This window comes from Anolis carolinensis, chromosome 3, assembly GCF_035594765.1.
Source record: "Anolis carolinensis isolate JA03-04 chromosome 3, rAnoCar3.1.pri, whole genome shotgun sequence".
Taxonomy (NCBI): Eukaryota; Metazoa; Chordata; class Lepidosauria; order Squamata; family Dactyloidae; genus Anolis; species Anolis carolinensis.
The window spans coordinates 271159667-271174282 of NC_085843.1; the positions used below are offsets into that span (position 1 = coordinate 271159667).

At 37.8% G+C, this 14616-nt stretch overlaps 2 protein-coding genes across 9 annotated transcripts in view; one reads left to right on the plus strand and one right to left on the minus strand.

The window, feature by feature from the left end:
- Positions 1 to 14616, plus strand: part of nlgn1 (neuroligin 1) — an 816109-nt gene that overhangs the window by 407962 nt on the left and 393531 nt on the right. For all 8 annotated transcript variants that reach the window (XM_008106015.3, XM_003218122.4, XM_003218123.4 and 5 more), the window contains one exon: positions 9373 to 9525. In XM_008106015.3, the coding sequence (XP_008104222.1) occupies positions 9373 to 9525 (153 nt within the window). The remainder of the gene's footprint in view (positions 1 to 9372; positions 9526 to 14616) is intronic.
- LOC134298055 (uncharacterized) overlaps positions 1 to 14616 on the minus strand; it is a 324686-nt gene that overhangs the window by 41529 nt on the left and 268541 nt on the right. The gene's annotated exons all lie outside the window — the stretch shown is intronic.

Here is a 14616-nt window from a genome sequence, read left to right on the forward strand (position 1 = left end):
TATAAGGGTTTGTGTCTTCCTCTAATTAGAAATTTCCATACCAGCTTTCTTTTAACACTTAAAATCCCCATTAAGAAAACCTTCTCCTTCCATATCCTACAGTTTAAACTGATTCACTGCTGCTGAATTAGGGGTTGAAAAGTGTAGCCCCAGGGCTGGAATTCTGAGACTGCTTTTGTAGCATTTGACTCCTCCAGATCCTGCAAACTGCTGATTTTCTGGCATAAAACAAAAATAAAATTACCTCTCTCAAAGCTTTAATGAGCAGTTAATCACAGTTTAAATAGGTTTAAAATGGAATTTCAACAAGGTTCCAGATATATTCCTGAAAGTTTTGTGTTGCTTCCAGAGAATCTTCGGGAAGAATGTCGACTCTTGAAACCATCATAATTGCATGATCTCTGATCTAGAAGGATTAGTAACATTTCTAGCTGGGCAGAGGCAGGACTCAAGTTGGCTATGTACCTCAGGACCCCATCTATACATAAAAAGAAAAGTTTAAAATAGCTGAGAAACCTTGGTGGGAAGAATACGTGAGTCATGAAAATCTTTGCCATTTGGTACATATCCCACACAAAGTATACACATGGTTAGTTTGCATAGGACATTTTTTTTTGCAGATATAGAATCATAGTTAGAAGAGGCCCCACAGATCATCCAACTCCTTGTCATGCAGGAATACCCAATCAAAGCACCCCCATCTATTAATAAACCTCCAGAAAAGACCTCAGTAGACTCCAAAGTAGTGTACTCTACTGTTAAACAGCAGAAATATAAATTTCTTTGTAGACAATAACAATGACAGACTTATTCCATACAAAAGATATCTATTGTACGCATGTTTTGCATAAAAAATAAAAATTTCTGTACAGGAAACAGATTTTTCTTCACATAAAATGTTTTCTGTGTAAAAGATCTATATATACATTTTGTGTAGAATAGGTCCCCAACTGCTATATTTTCTGTGCAAGAAACTGATTTGTTACTGTGTGCAGCTTTCCATGATTTGTTCGCAGCAAGAAGAAAATTGCTAAAATTACATGTTGCTCATTAGAAAACAAAATTATTGAAGAATAACATCTCTACTTTCATCAAGTTTACATGTTCCATTTGCCTATAATTAATCATTGTTCTATCTTTTTTAATATGTTGGCACCATAGGGTGCAATTAATTATAGGCATCTGGAACTTGTTTTTATCAGTTTTATCCCCATTTTATTTCCATAATCCAAAAAGCTTTCTATCTCAATTATACAGAAAAAAATCTGGGCACCTAAAATATGCAATTAGCTTATATATCTAAAATTCAAGAGCAAAATGCCAAGGTGCAGGGATTTAAAAGTAGGAAGTTCCCAGGACATCATTTACTGACATCTTTGAGCAACATTATTTCATATGATTTTTAATGGATATTTGCCGTGTCAGATCTGCTGCAGCTATTTAAATGAAGTGGGAAATATCAAGTCTCTCAGACCTGTCATACAAATCTGGTTGAGAGAATTCTGCCACTATTACAGTTTAAAAGTCTGCTAATTACACCCAATACCTTAGAAATGTATTTTCAAATGTCAAGAGCAGGTTTATATGATGTGGAACATGAACAGATTCATAATGTGCTCCCTCAAACCTTGAAAGGTCCTAGTCAAAACCTTTCCCGTTGGATATGCATTGCAAGAGAAGGTGGTCTAATGCAAATTTTCTGTTCCACAATATGGAAATAGAAAAATATTCAAATGATACTCAAAATATTTGAAAAAATTGTCAGAAACATTACTCATTGCTACCTCAAAGAAGAAAGGTTAGAATTACATTGCTACATGGAAACTGCCAATCGTGACAAAGTCATTCAATAAAAATATTATTCAGTTGCTCTAACATGAAGGTGTGAGAAGAGGAGTGTGCTAGTACTGCATTATCCTCATACATGTCCACCACACTCCTTGCAAAATCACAACTCTCTAGATTGTATAAAGGGCCTTAAGGCTCAATGGCTTTCTCACAATGTCATTCTCCATTAGAAGAAGAGGGCAGAAACGTGTGCAGAAGGAATGGGGTTAATGCCTTCCCTTCTTCTCTCACGTGCAGTATCTAAATGGGCTTTAGTGACTGTAATTCGTAAGTGTTAATCACATTACCCTCCTTCAAAAATGACTTAATTTAACTACTTTTTGTCTCTGGTTTTTGGCTTTTTTTTCCTTTTTTTCTTTCTCTCTTCCTTTTTTACTTCCCCCTTCTCCCCCCCACCTCTTTACCTCCCTATATTTATCTCTCACTTATTTTATCATATTGTATGAAAATTCTTAATAAAGATTATTTTAAAAAAATGACTTCCCTCTAATCTACAACATGATCTTTTTTTGTTTGTTTGTTAAGGGACATCAAGTAACAGCACTACCTATCTAATTCTGATCCAGCTTTTAAAAAGATGAATTTTTCTCTCCCTTGAACAAATTTATTGATTTAATTAATTCGTAAGCCTGTTTTGCCCAATAATAAGACTTGAGGCATTTTACAGCTCATTGAAAACAATACAGATTAAAATTATTAAAAAGCAGCAATCAAAAGTAAATATGTAAAAGTTATTTTTAAAACACATAAGAATTTATAGGGTTGAAACCATTATAATTTAACTACATTATAATATAACTACAAACCAACCAAATAATGTAGCACACTATTAGAAGCCCGCACCACAGCCAGTTTTTAAAGTAAGCAGCAAAAAAAAAAGAAAGAAAGAAAAAAGAAAGAAAGAAAAGAAAAAGAAAAAGAAAAAGAAAAAAAGAATTTATTTTTTACTTGCTAGCAAAAAGAGATCATCCTAACTTTCTTTGGGAGGGAGTTCCAAAATCTGGAGGCAGCCACCAAAAGGTTCTTCTCCCTATTCATAAAACAATAGTATGTCTGAAAGATCTTCTAGTTCTTATGGGGTCAAACAATAACTTTTTATTTCAGCTTTCCTCTTCTACGTGACAAAAATATATTGATTTTTTTTCTGTGTCAGGAGTGACTTGAGAAACTGCAAGTCGCTTCTGGTGTGAGAGAATTGGCCGTCTGCAAGGACGTTGCCCAGGGGACGCACATATGTTTTACCATCCTGTGGGAGGCTTCTCTCATGTCCTTGCATGGGAAGCTGAAGCTGTCAGACAGGAGCTCACCTTACTCCCCAGATTCAAACTGCTAACCTTTCGGTCCTCAGTCCTGCTGACACAAGGGTTAACCCATTGCGCCACTGTATATTGATGAAAACTGAGCAATCCTAGTATTTTGTTGTTGTTGTTTATTCGTTCAGTCGCTTCTGACTCTTCGTGATCTCATGGACCAGCCCACGCCAGAGCTTTCTGTCAGCCATCGGCACCCCCAGTTCCTTCAAGGTCAAGCCAGTCACTTCAAGGATACCGTCCATCCATCTTGCCCTTGATCGGCCTCTCTTCCTTTTTCCTTCCATTTTCCCCAGCATCATGATCTTTTCAAAGCTTTCCTCCCTTCACATGATGTGGACAAAATACTTTAGCTTTGCCTCTAATATCCTTCCCTCCAGTGAGCAGCCGGGCATTATTTCCTGGAGGATGGACTGGTTGGATCTTCTTGTGGTCCAAGGCACTCTCAGGATTTTCCTCCAGCACCAGAGTTCAAAAGCATCTATCTTTCTTTGCTCAGCCTTCCTTATGGTCCTGCTCTCGCAACCATAGGTTACTATGGAGAATACCATTGCTTTAACTATGCAAAACTTCATTGCTAGTGTGATGTCTCTGCTCTTCACTGCTTTATCGAGGTTAGCCATTGCTCTCCTCCCAAGAAGTAAATGTTTACTGATTTCCTGGCTGCAGTCTGCATCTGCAGTGATCTTCGCGCCTAGAAATATAAAGTCTGTCACAGCCTCCACATTTTCTCCCTCTATTTGCCAGTTATCAATAGGTGTAGTTGCCATAATCTTGGTTTTCTTGAGGTTTAACTGCAACCCAGCTTTTGCACTTTCTTCTTTCACCCTGGTGATAAGGCTCCTCAGCTTCTCCTCACTTTCAGCTTTAGAATAGTCAATAAGACAGAAATAGATGTTTTTTCTGAAACTCCCTGGCTTCCTCCATTATCCAGCGGATATTGGCAATTTGGTCTCTCGTTCCTCTGCCTTTTTGAAACCCAGCTTGTGCATCTGGCAACTCTTGCTGGAATCTACCTTGCAGGATCTTGAGTATTACCTTACTGGCATGTGAAATAAATGAAATTATGTAAAATTATGCTACCAGTAATGTCAGATTGGAGAGCCAACATAGTGAAGCGGCTTGAACATTGGACTATAGCTCTGGAGCTCAGGGTTTGAATCCCCTGTCAGCTGTGAAATCCACTAGGTGGTCTTGGGAATATTGCACAGTCTGAAACTCATTGATTGGCAATGGGAAACCTCATTTTGAACAAATCTTGCCAATAAAACCTTACGATAGGGTCACCATAGATCAGAAATGACTTAAAAGCATGTACAACAACAACAAATCAGATCACCCTATTCCAATTCACAATTATAATAAACAAGTAATATGTATATATTACCTGTTTTTTAATTTAATCTCTAGAAAATTTATTTGGAAAGAGGGTTTCCCCTCAATACTTAATTTTTTCTTTCTTTTCTTTCCTTTCTCCCCTGTCCACCCACCAGTCTCTGCTCCCTCAAGGCAACATACATTTGGAACGCTAAATGCATTATTCAAAACATTGTTTAAGAAATTTTAAAATTGTTTTTTCAAATTGTTCCCAAAAACAGTTCAAAACAGCTACTAGTTTTATGAACCAAAGTTCATGTGAAACAGCAAAATGTTTGCTACCTACTAGAAACTCAGAAAGTATGGAGCTATGCTGATCTCCCTTGGAGAAAAGTTCAGCTGTCAAGTTGCTTCCAGAGAGAAGGACCTATTATTTGGATACCTTTTCTTGGGCCTGCTTTGGGCACTACCTGTCTCATTCAAAAAATAAAATAAAATAAAATGCGGGGAAGAAAAGAAAGGAAGATACTACAGTAGAAAGTATTCCACACCACCATCTATTTTCATGCCTCAAAGAAATAAAATTTGATGCCTGGTTTCTTGCCAGAAGACCAGGTTGCCAAAATTGGGAGTCTATTTCAGGTCAGGTATAACATGCAGTTGGTTTGCCGACTCCTCCGCTTTTGTCTGAATGAGCAAGCTATGATTTGCCTAGAGGACAATTTAGGTTATTCAAGTGTGCAGAGACAGTATGATTGCTCAACCATGAATTACAGAGACATAGGCCAAGATCCTAGATTGAGAAAACACAGCAGAAATTTGTGCTCACAGAGTTACACAATGCCATCTTTAAGTGAAATGCAACCCCCAACAACAAAATATGCAATTACATGCACTTCTCCATGTGCAATTCTCAATTCACATGTGCGCCAAAATGTGTCATGCAGATACACACACAATGGCACACAGTTCTGCTTCTGCATCTTTGAACTGAAAGCATTCAACCAACCAAATACAAATAGAATGTTCACCTATTTTTGTAAGGAAATGCACAAATTCCCAAGAGGCCAGGAGGATCCTGGCCCTAAAATCATAGTGTTCAAAGATAATTCAGTTCCATCTGCTGGAAATGCAGGAAAACATGGTCCTACGGTATCTCTCCATGTTCTCTCATCAGCTTCCAAGTCAATCATCACCACTATTGAGCAGCATCCAGTCTCAAGAAGTATTTCCTAATATTTAGTTCCTAATAATCTATTTATTATAATTTAAGCAATCTGGAACTGTAGAAAATCCTCATAATCTCTATGATATGACTTCAGATATTCAAAGATGATTGTCATATAACCTCTTCAATTGTTCTTTTGGTAGACATAATGTACTCAACTGCTCAAATCTTTCTAAATAGGACTTGATTTTCAGGCCACCCACCATCATTGTCACCTTCGTACAGAACACATTTCAGCATGATGCACAAACCCTAAATGAGGTATATCCATTCAGAATAGAGTAATACCATTATTTCTAGCACGTTGTATATTATCTGTGTCTTGATGTGACATAGAATTTCATTCATAGTTTAGCTACCATTTTATACAGCTACATCTAGCTTGTTTCCTACTGGTAGTCTCAGTTCTTGTCAAAGCAGGTGTCTTCCATCTTGTACAAGTGTAAATGTATTCTCCCTGCAGAATGCAATGTTTTATATTGTTCTCTCCTGAATTTATATTTGATGGCTTAGCCACAGTTTATTCTCTTATCAAGGAAAAGCAGTGTCTAACTGCACACGCAAAAGCAGGAGTGGAGAGACTTGGATACGGGACTATCTAAGTTGAAGGCCTTCTTTGGGTAATACTACATCATGGCTCAGAGTTTATGCATGAATGCTGCATCTATCTTCTTTCAAACCACTAGGGATTTGGAATGCCCAAGAGTATTTTTCTTAGTATTCACTGTTGTGGAGAGGAAAGAAGAATCTCTCTCTTCACAGAAGAAGTGGAATTTCTGTAGGTCAGTGCTGAGATCTTTGACAGTGCAGCGTGAAGAAAATTTATATCATCTCTATTCTTATCTGCTCTGGCATGTGGATAAATTGAGAGGAGTTTGCAGTACTGCCTGTCCTTAACCTTTTGGAGCATAATATTCTCAATGAAGTCATAAAAAAGGCATTATATAGACTGAATTATTCAGAGAATCCTTTATATCTTGAACTCGAATTTCTGTTTCAATGTTAAGACTGTGTGTGTATATATACACAGTATACACACACATGTACATCAGACAAAAACATTCAAGTGCTTACTTACAGCTCTTTTTTTCTCTCTCTCCTCCTCTCTTCCTTCCCTCCATCTCAATGTGTACACATACATACCGTATTTACATACACACATTCATACTTTTTAAAAGAAAAATCACCCTATTCCCTCAAAAATACCCAAGGATCTTAAATCTTTTTGCGCACATAAACCAAATGGTACTAGCCAGATTCCATTACTATTCACAGCTGGTGCTCTGTAATACTATGTAATTTTAATTAAAGATGAATTCTTAAACAATCTCCTCCTGTGCTACCTCCAAGCATACAATTAGGCATATACAATTCAGCTGTGAACAGTCATTTAATGGGTTCAAATTAATAATTTATTATTGCTGCCTTCATTTTATGTCCATGATAGAAAATAAGAAGACAAGCCCATAGGTAAAGAACCATTGATAGCTTGGAAGGTACCTGAAAGCATCTGCAGGCACTTTGTTTAAATTTGAGACTCAGAAACAAACATTGTATTGCAGTGACAAATAGAAATAGCTTCACGTAAGAATTGTATAATTATTGCTTCATCCAATTTTCTTCACTGCCCCAGGGATGACCACTTATTAGAGATGGGAGGTGGAGAGATTCATTAGACTCACATTTTGCTATATAAATATCCATTTCGTCCATCCTGAGACTAGCAATAGGAAAAGTATATTCCTAAGACTTGCTATACTTTTCAGTTTTTTTTTAAAAAAATGCCTGATCTACTATATTGAGAGATGTCCAGACTTCATATTCTGTTCCATCAAACCCCATCTTGTAAGGAGCATAGTCATACACAACACAGTCATTTCCATGCCGTCAAAGGCATATGGAAATTTCCTGTTATTGAAGTAGCTGCAACAAACATCTCAAGAACCATTGGGCAGAGGGGACCGCAAAGAGATCCCTCCAGATGATATCCTTGCATTATGTGTTAATCTAGGAAAAGAGCTGAGCGTGTTCCTATTGATCCCTCTGTTTGCCAACAAACTTCTGCCTGGGGAAGCAGGCAGGGGGCTGTTCTGCTTACAGGGTGGGTTTGAGAGAATTATTTTGGTCACTGCATGTTTGGAACAGGCTTCCAAACTTTGCAATGACTTACACCGTCATAATTCATTAGTAGGATGCCAGCGCATCAGGATGTTTGCAAAATGCTCATCACTAAAATGTATATATTTTTAAAGTGCTCAAATACATTTAAGTCAATGGAAAGAACACTTGCATTAAATCCATGCTATAGAAAAATGTGTTGAAATGCACATCTGTTTTCACAAATATACATACAAATTGGGAAGGGATCCATGAGGCAAGGAAGAGGAATCATAGAATCATTGAATAATAGAGTTGGAAGAGACCTCATGGGCCATCCAGTCCAACCCCCTGCCACAAAGCAGGAAATCGCATTCAAAGCACCCCCGACAGATGGCCATCCAGCCTCTGCTTAAAAGCTTCCAAAGAAGGAGCCTCCCCCACACTCCGCAGCAGAGAGTTCCACTGCTGAACAGCTCTTACAGTTAGGAAGTTCTTCCTGATATTCAGAGGGAATCTCCTTTTCTGTAGTTTAAAGCCATTGTTTTGCATCCTAGTCTGCAGGGCAGCAGAAAACAAGCTTGCTCCCTCCTCCCTAGAACTTCCCCTCACATATTTATACATTGGCTACCATGTCTCCTCTCAGCCTTCTCTTCTGCTGGCTAAACATGCCCAGCTCTTTAAGCCGCTCCTCATAGGGCTTGTTCTCTAGACCCTTGATCATTATAGTTGCCCTCCTCTGGACGCTTTCCAGCTTGTCAACATCTCCCTTCAACTGCGGTGCCCAGAATTGGACACAGTATTCCAGGTGTCTTGCAACACAATATAGTATAGTAAGGCTTGATGAAGGATGGGCCAGAAGAGGTTACTTTGTTAAATATAGTTAAGTAGCTGATGTAGACTACTTCCCCATATTTTAAGCAAACTGTGGTTGATACTTCATGTATAATGCATAATGACATCACCAGAGCCTGCCTCTTGTGACAGCAGCAGGGCTTTCTTCTTGTGACATCCCCAGAGGCTGTCACGAGATCTGATATTTGGTTCTGAAATTTCAAGGCTCACTATACCTCTGAACTGACAACCTTAACATACCCAATAACTGTAAAGCTGACTGCACAAACTTGATGTACTATGTATTTTTTAGCATTCTGTCCACATAGTAAGTAAATCAACAAGATGAGGCCCAGTGCAAAGGCAAAGGACATATAAAGCTCCCTATGAAGAACACAACAGATTTTTCTGCAGAGGTGATAGCTACAAATGCATTTGCAGCCAATGTCACAACAAACTGCCCTGAAAAAAATAGCAAGTATTGCTAACCTGAGAACATGTATCATTTTTAGAAGTCTTAATCTCCTATAACTGAGATGGCTGATCTGCGGACAGATGTCTATTTTTTAACTTGAAAGTTATCTTCAAACAATCATGTGGTATTTCATTTTTGTTGCTTGGGAAACACTTAAAACAAACAGCCTGGAAAAGGAGGGAAAAAAAGGACTGCAAACTAGGAATTCTGTGCACATCACAGCATTCTTTGAGATAATATATTTCTCACTGTTTTTCTTGCAGACATTCGAGATAGTGGGGGGCCCAAACCAGTGATGGTGTATATTCATGGAGGGTCCTACATGGAAGGCACTGGAAATTTGTATGATGGCAGTGTACTGGCAAGTTATGGCAATGTGATTGTCATCACCGTCAACTACCGGCTTGGGGTACTTGGTAAGAGAGAATCAGATTTTAATTTGTTCTGGCCTTATGCAGTCAATCCTCTTTATATTTATTAGAAGATTATGTTCAGATTCTTCTGCTCATTGGAAGGGTCTTTCATTTTAAAAGAGGAAAGGTTTGTATTTGGTGGGTTTCCGTTTGTTACTATGCAGATTGGCTTGCAATTATACTCCTCTTTGATGAAAGAAACACAGTACAGATGCTCTCAGAATGATATAGTGCATTTTTGTTTCCATGAATCCTGTATTCACATTATAGTAATTAGTTGTACGTATTGTTGAGGGATTTAAAACACATGACAAGTGCAAAGTGAGATGCAATTGTTTCTCTTTGTGATGAGACAAAAGCCTGGGTATTCTGCTGACAGGTTCATTATGTTATTTCCCCCCCCCCCCCTGAATTTCTGTATAGTAAGAATGTTTGGGAAATGTGCAATCTGAGATTCTGTTTTTTGCATTTCCTTTGGTGGCTCAAGCAGAATGTATCCATCCAGTTTACAATCTTTCTAGATAAGAGATGTTGATTGAAGGATAATTTAGTTTAGTTTTAATCTTTGTTACTTTAATCTTGGAGAAATACATTGTGCTAATATTGTTTTGTGTGACAGATATGAATACATTCTAATGCAGAACTATATTTTAAGTAAGCTTTCATTTCCAAAAGGCTGTACCCAATAGTTTGTTTTGTGACAAAGATTGCTCATTGCTGATTTAAGCAGAAAGAATTTGATGTGATATGTTGTTTTCTTCTGAATGTTTGTCATACAAGTTTACTAAGAGCTGTACTTAATACTAGGCTCTGAAAGCACCATCAACATTTTGTGGAAATATAATAGGTACATCAAATCATTTGATAAAGGAATTGTTATATGATTTATAACCTGTGGTTTGTCTTACTGGTCCTTTTTCTTTACTTAATATTAAGGAAAAGACTGCTTCATCATTGTTCATTCTGTTTCTGAAAACATATATTTGAAATTTACCTGGTTGTTTCCATGATTAATTCTCTGTTATTAATTTTTGTGGAGGAAACTTCAGTTGCTTCTAATTTGTGGTTTTCTTAAAATGACACACTGGCAAAGGAATGAATTTTACTTCCTCAATGTTGCTATCCACGAAAACAATCAAACATGGGGCAATTCTGGTTACCTCAGATGAAGATCTTTCTCTTTTCACTGACAAGGGACTAGTGCAATTTAATAGGCGCATGCAAAATTGTGTTCAGTATTCAAACCTTGCCTTGATTTGTATCAGATTTCTTCAGCATAGCTATGTGGCATTTTACTTGCTTTCTCGGGACAATTACATATTGACTTGGAATCTCTAGGGTCATGTCGCATATTAATTTACAATTCACTCCTGCAGTCAACTTGCAAGATCATCTTTCTGTTTTGCATATGGTTCTTGTTTCTGATTCCCGTGCCCTTGTGTATGGTGGCTTTATTGATGATATATCCACTTGCTACATTTTTATCCTATTATAGTGGATGGATCATGACATAAAACCCACACACCTACACTCGTGTTTTGTATGATTAATGCATTATTAATTATGAACACCGATCTTACTTCCTTTCAGTCAGAACAGATGCCACTCTATGCCCATGGTTAATAAATCAAATGGCAGTGACAGATTTATTAACTTGGCTCTGCTTGATTTCTCTGATGGAAAGGAACAAAAAACAATTTCTATTCGTGATGATGTTAAATTAGAGAAGGTAGTGTGGCAACTTTCTACTAGTCAATTCAAGGGTTTCTTTTAAACCCACTAAGATCAAAATACAACCTGTTCAAGTACATCTCATAATGAACACACCACAAGTACTGTTATTCTCCATATCCCAATGGAACTTCCTCTTAAGAAATAGAGGGTTTTGTGGTAAGTCTTACCAATTATAGTAGATGAAAGTCTTCCCTTGCTGACTGGCTTCCCATAGACTGATGACTACTCACTGCATGAAAAGAAAATTGGTTTAGATGTGTCCTTGGTTTGATTGATCATGTATTTTAAACCTTCTTTTGTGGTTTTGTTTGCCTTATTCTTGGGTTGTTGTTGTTCTACAGCATGCTGAGGAATGTCTACTGCAATCCTCTGTGAAACCAATTAGAATACAAATTTTCATGTATCTCAGAAACAATGAATGCTTGGCATGCTTACAAAGGTCTGGTCCTTGGGACAAGTCCGACAAGTTCTCTCTCATCTGATTGTGTAGCCCTATCTGAATTCCCTGGGAAATATCATCACAAATTTAAAATGAAAATTCTACACATGCAACTTGGGTGTAGGAATGGAAGTATCTTAGTCATTCATTTCCTGACCAAAATATGGTGTTTCTAACATTTTGGGAAAGCTAGCAGGGAAGAATAAATTATTAGAAGTATTTGCTGAATAGTTACACATCCCAAAGTGTTATTCAGACATTATTTTGCACAGAAGTACACATTTTTGCCTAATAATTGTGGGAGTTTGTGAAAAACAACAACTCCAAATCCAATTTCAAGAGAATCATGAGGATGCCTGCCATAGATGTGGGTGAAACGTTAGGAGAGAATACTTCTAGAACATGGCCATACAACCCGGAAAACATACAACAACCCCAATCATGTATCTTTTTTGCGCAGAATTTCTGTTTTCTAACCAAAACTCAGCAGTCTTGCACAACAAAAAGAAAATCTTACACAGAAACAATAACTTTGAAAACCAAAACCTTACACAAAAACATATTGCACAAGAAAAGCAGACTTGCACTCACAAAAATAGGCACAGAAAATGGGCACATGTTTTTTTGGGCAGAATTTCTGTTTTGGGTGTACAAAAAAGAGGCTACCTGGCAATAGATATTTGTGCTAAACCCCACAATTCCCATGTAGTTCTCCCAACTTTATTTCTGTGCAAAATAATTACCCAAAACACTTTGTGCCATGTGTGAACTTTGCAGGAATATGTTTTCCCCCTCTATAATAGGGATTGAATTGTGGAAATTATTTGTCCTGACTTATGAGAAGGAAATGGTCAAAGATGTTGCATGTTGGTGCCTTATACACAACAACATTGATGTACATTGTAACTGTTCTGTATCAGTCACTATGAACCTCTTCAGACATGACAGCAGAATTGCCATGGATCGTGGTGATTCTGATCCAGGGGAAGTGTACCACCGGCTGGTTTGCCCCGTTGAGGACAATGCAACCACAGGAAATCTCCTGTGTTGCTGCTGCTGGCTTTTTTTGGTGGCAACTCTGGTTTTGCTATGGAGCCACTCCAGAATTACTTCGGTGTGTGATGGGAGCTGGTGGGCTCTATAGCAAAGCTGCTGCAGAACTGGAGTTGCTGCCAAAATTTGCCCCGTATGAAGAGGTCCTATGTTCATCATATCATTCCTGATTTGCCACTTGATCTCCCCCCAAGTGTTCTCCAAGAAAGCTTGGAAAAACCTAGCTAATTACAAAGAAATAGGAGTTTAGCCATAATTATTTTTCACTAGATTGTCTCACAATGGCCATACTGTACGATCCTGAACCCCCCTCCCACATTTTCCCTCATTTTCTGTCACTGTTTATATCTTGTAATTGTATTTGCTGGATTCTCCAATAAATAATGAAAGCAGGTTAGTCTCAGCTGCTCAGACAAAACAATCTCAATCATCTGTGTCAAAAGTAGAAAAAGGTTAACCATAATTATCCTGTCTCAGAGATTCCAAACTAGAAAGTTAGGCTTAATCGTTGTTTCAATTAAGATCCAGAGTATTGTATGCAGAACCTGGCATGTGAATTTTAAAAGTAATTTGTTCTGCTTCCTTGCCCCTCAAAAGGAGTCAATTGCAGTCAAAGTTGCAGGGCTTTTTTTAAAAAATGAACTGATTATTATATTGTTATCTGAAATAAATCAAAATAGATAGTTTTGTTGCTAACATAGAATGATAGAAGCCATGGACTCCTAGAGATCTCTACTAAAAAACTGAAAACATCCTTGTAAAAGATTTACACTGCAGAAGGAGAGATATCATCCTTCAGTGCATTGCAGTTTTAATGTATCTTGGGTTATGTCTTCTTGTGACCAGTGATTTCCAAGGTCAATTGAACAAAGAGTCATTCTGAAGCAAAGGAGATTCATTTGAATTAGAGAGACTGTCTCTATTCAACCTGTAGGTACACTGCTGCACTCATTGTAAGCCCAACATACCTCACAGGTTGGTTTGGGGGGATAAAATAGAGGGGAATCATGTGCAGCATTCTGTGTTCCATTAGAGAGAAAGTAAAATGATTTTTATAGACTAATCTTACTTTTGGGTGTGATCTGATGCATAAGAGGCCCTTTCAAACTGGAGATTTGGGTCCACCTGGTGGTATTGTTGCTGGTACATATATTTTGTGTATATGTGTGTGTGCATGTCACCATGTGCTTTCACAGTTGTTCTCAAATGGAACGTAAAATGTAAGTCACTCCACAACCCAAATTAAGAAAATACCCAATATGTGTTGGAATTTTTCCAATCAAATTTCACACCCTCAGAGATAAACACATCCTTTTTTCAAGTGATAATTTCAGCTGGCAAGAATTCCATGAGAAGTTAGGCTTCACCAAAGCAGCTCTGATGGTTTGGATGTGGGAGGAATTGACAAAATGACTTGATCAAGAATCCTCCCAATGTCCATGCAGACTGGCCAGCATTTCATCATTTACAGTAATTTCTGCTTCATGTTAAATTTGTTATTTTAATTGTGCTGCTACTTTATTGCAAGGGTGAGCAGGTGTGTATGACATTTTTTTCCATCCCTGGCTGCGCACGCCAAAATACCATTTTCACACCATTTTGAAGAAACAGAGAAAAGAGGACCTGAGAAATGGCAGAAGTTCTGAGTGATTGGGGGGATCAGGGAGGGGTTTTTTTTTTGCAGGTTTGCATACATTGGGGTGGGCTTTTGGTGTATTTTTAGGGATTTTTCTTTGGAGGATGGGTTGATTGATATTAGGGGACTAGGATTTCAGGAGTGTGTCCCAATAGCCATAGGTTGTCCACAGGCCACCAATATTGCCAGACTGAACACTGGAAAGGTTGCTTTACTTTTAATAGTTACATGA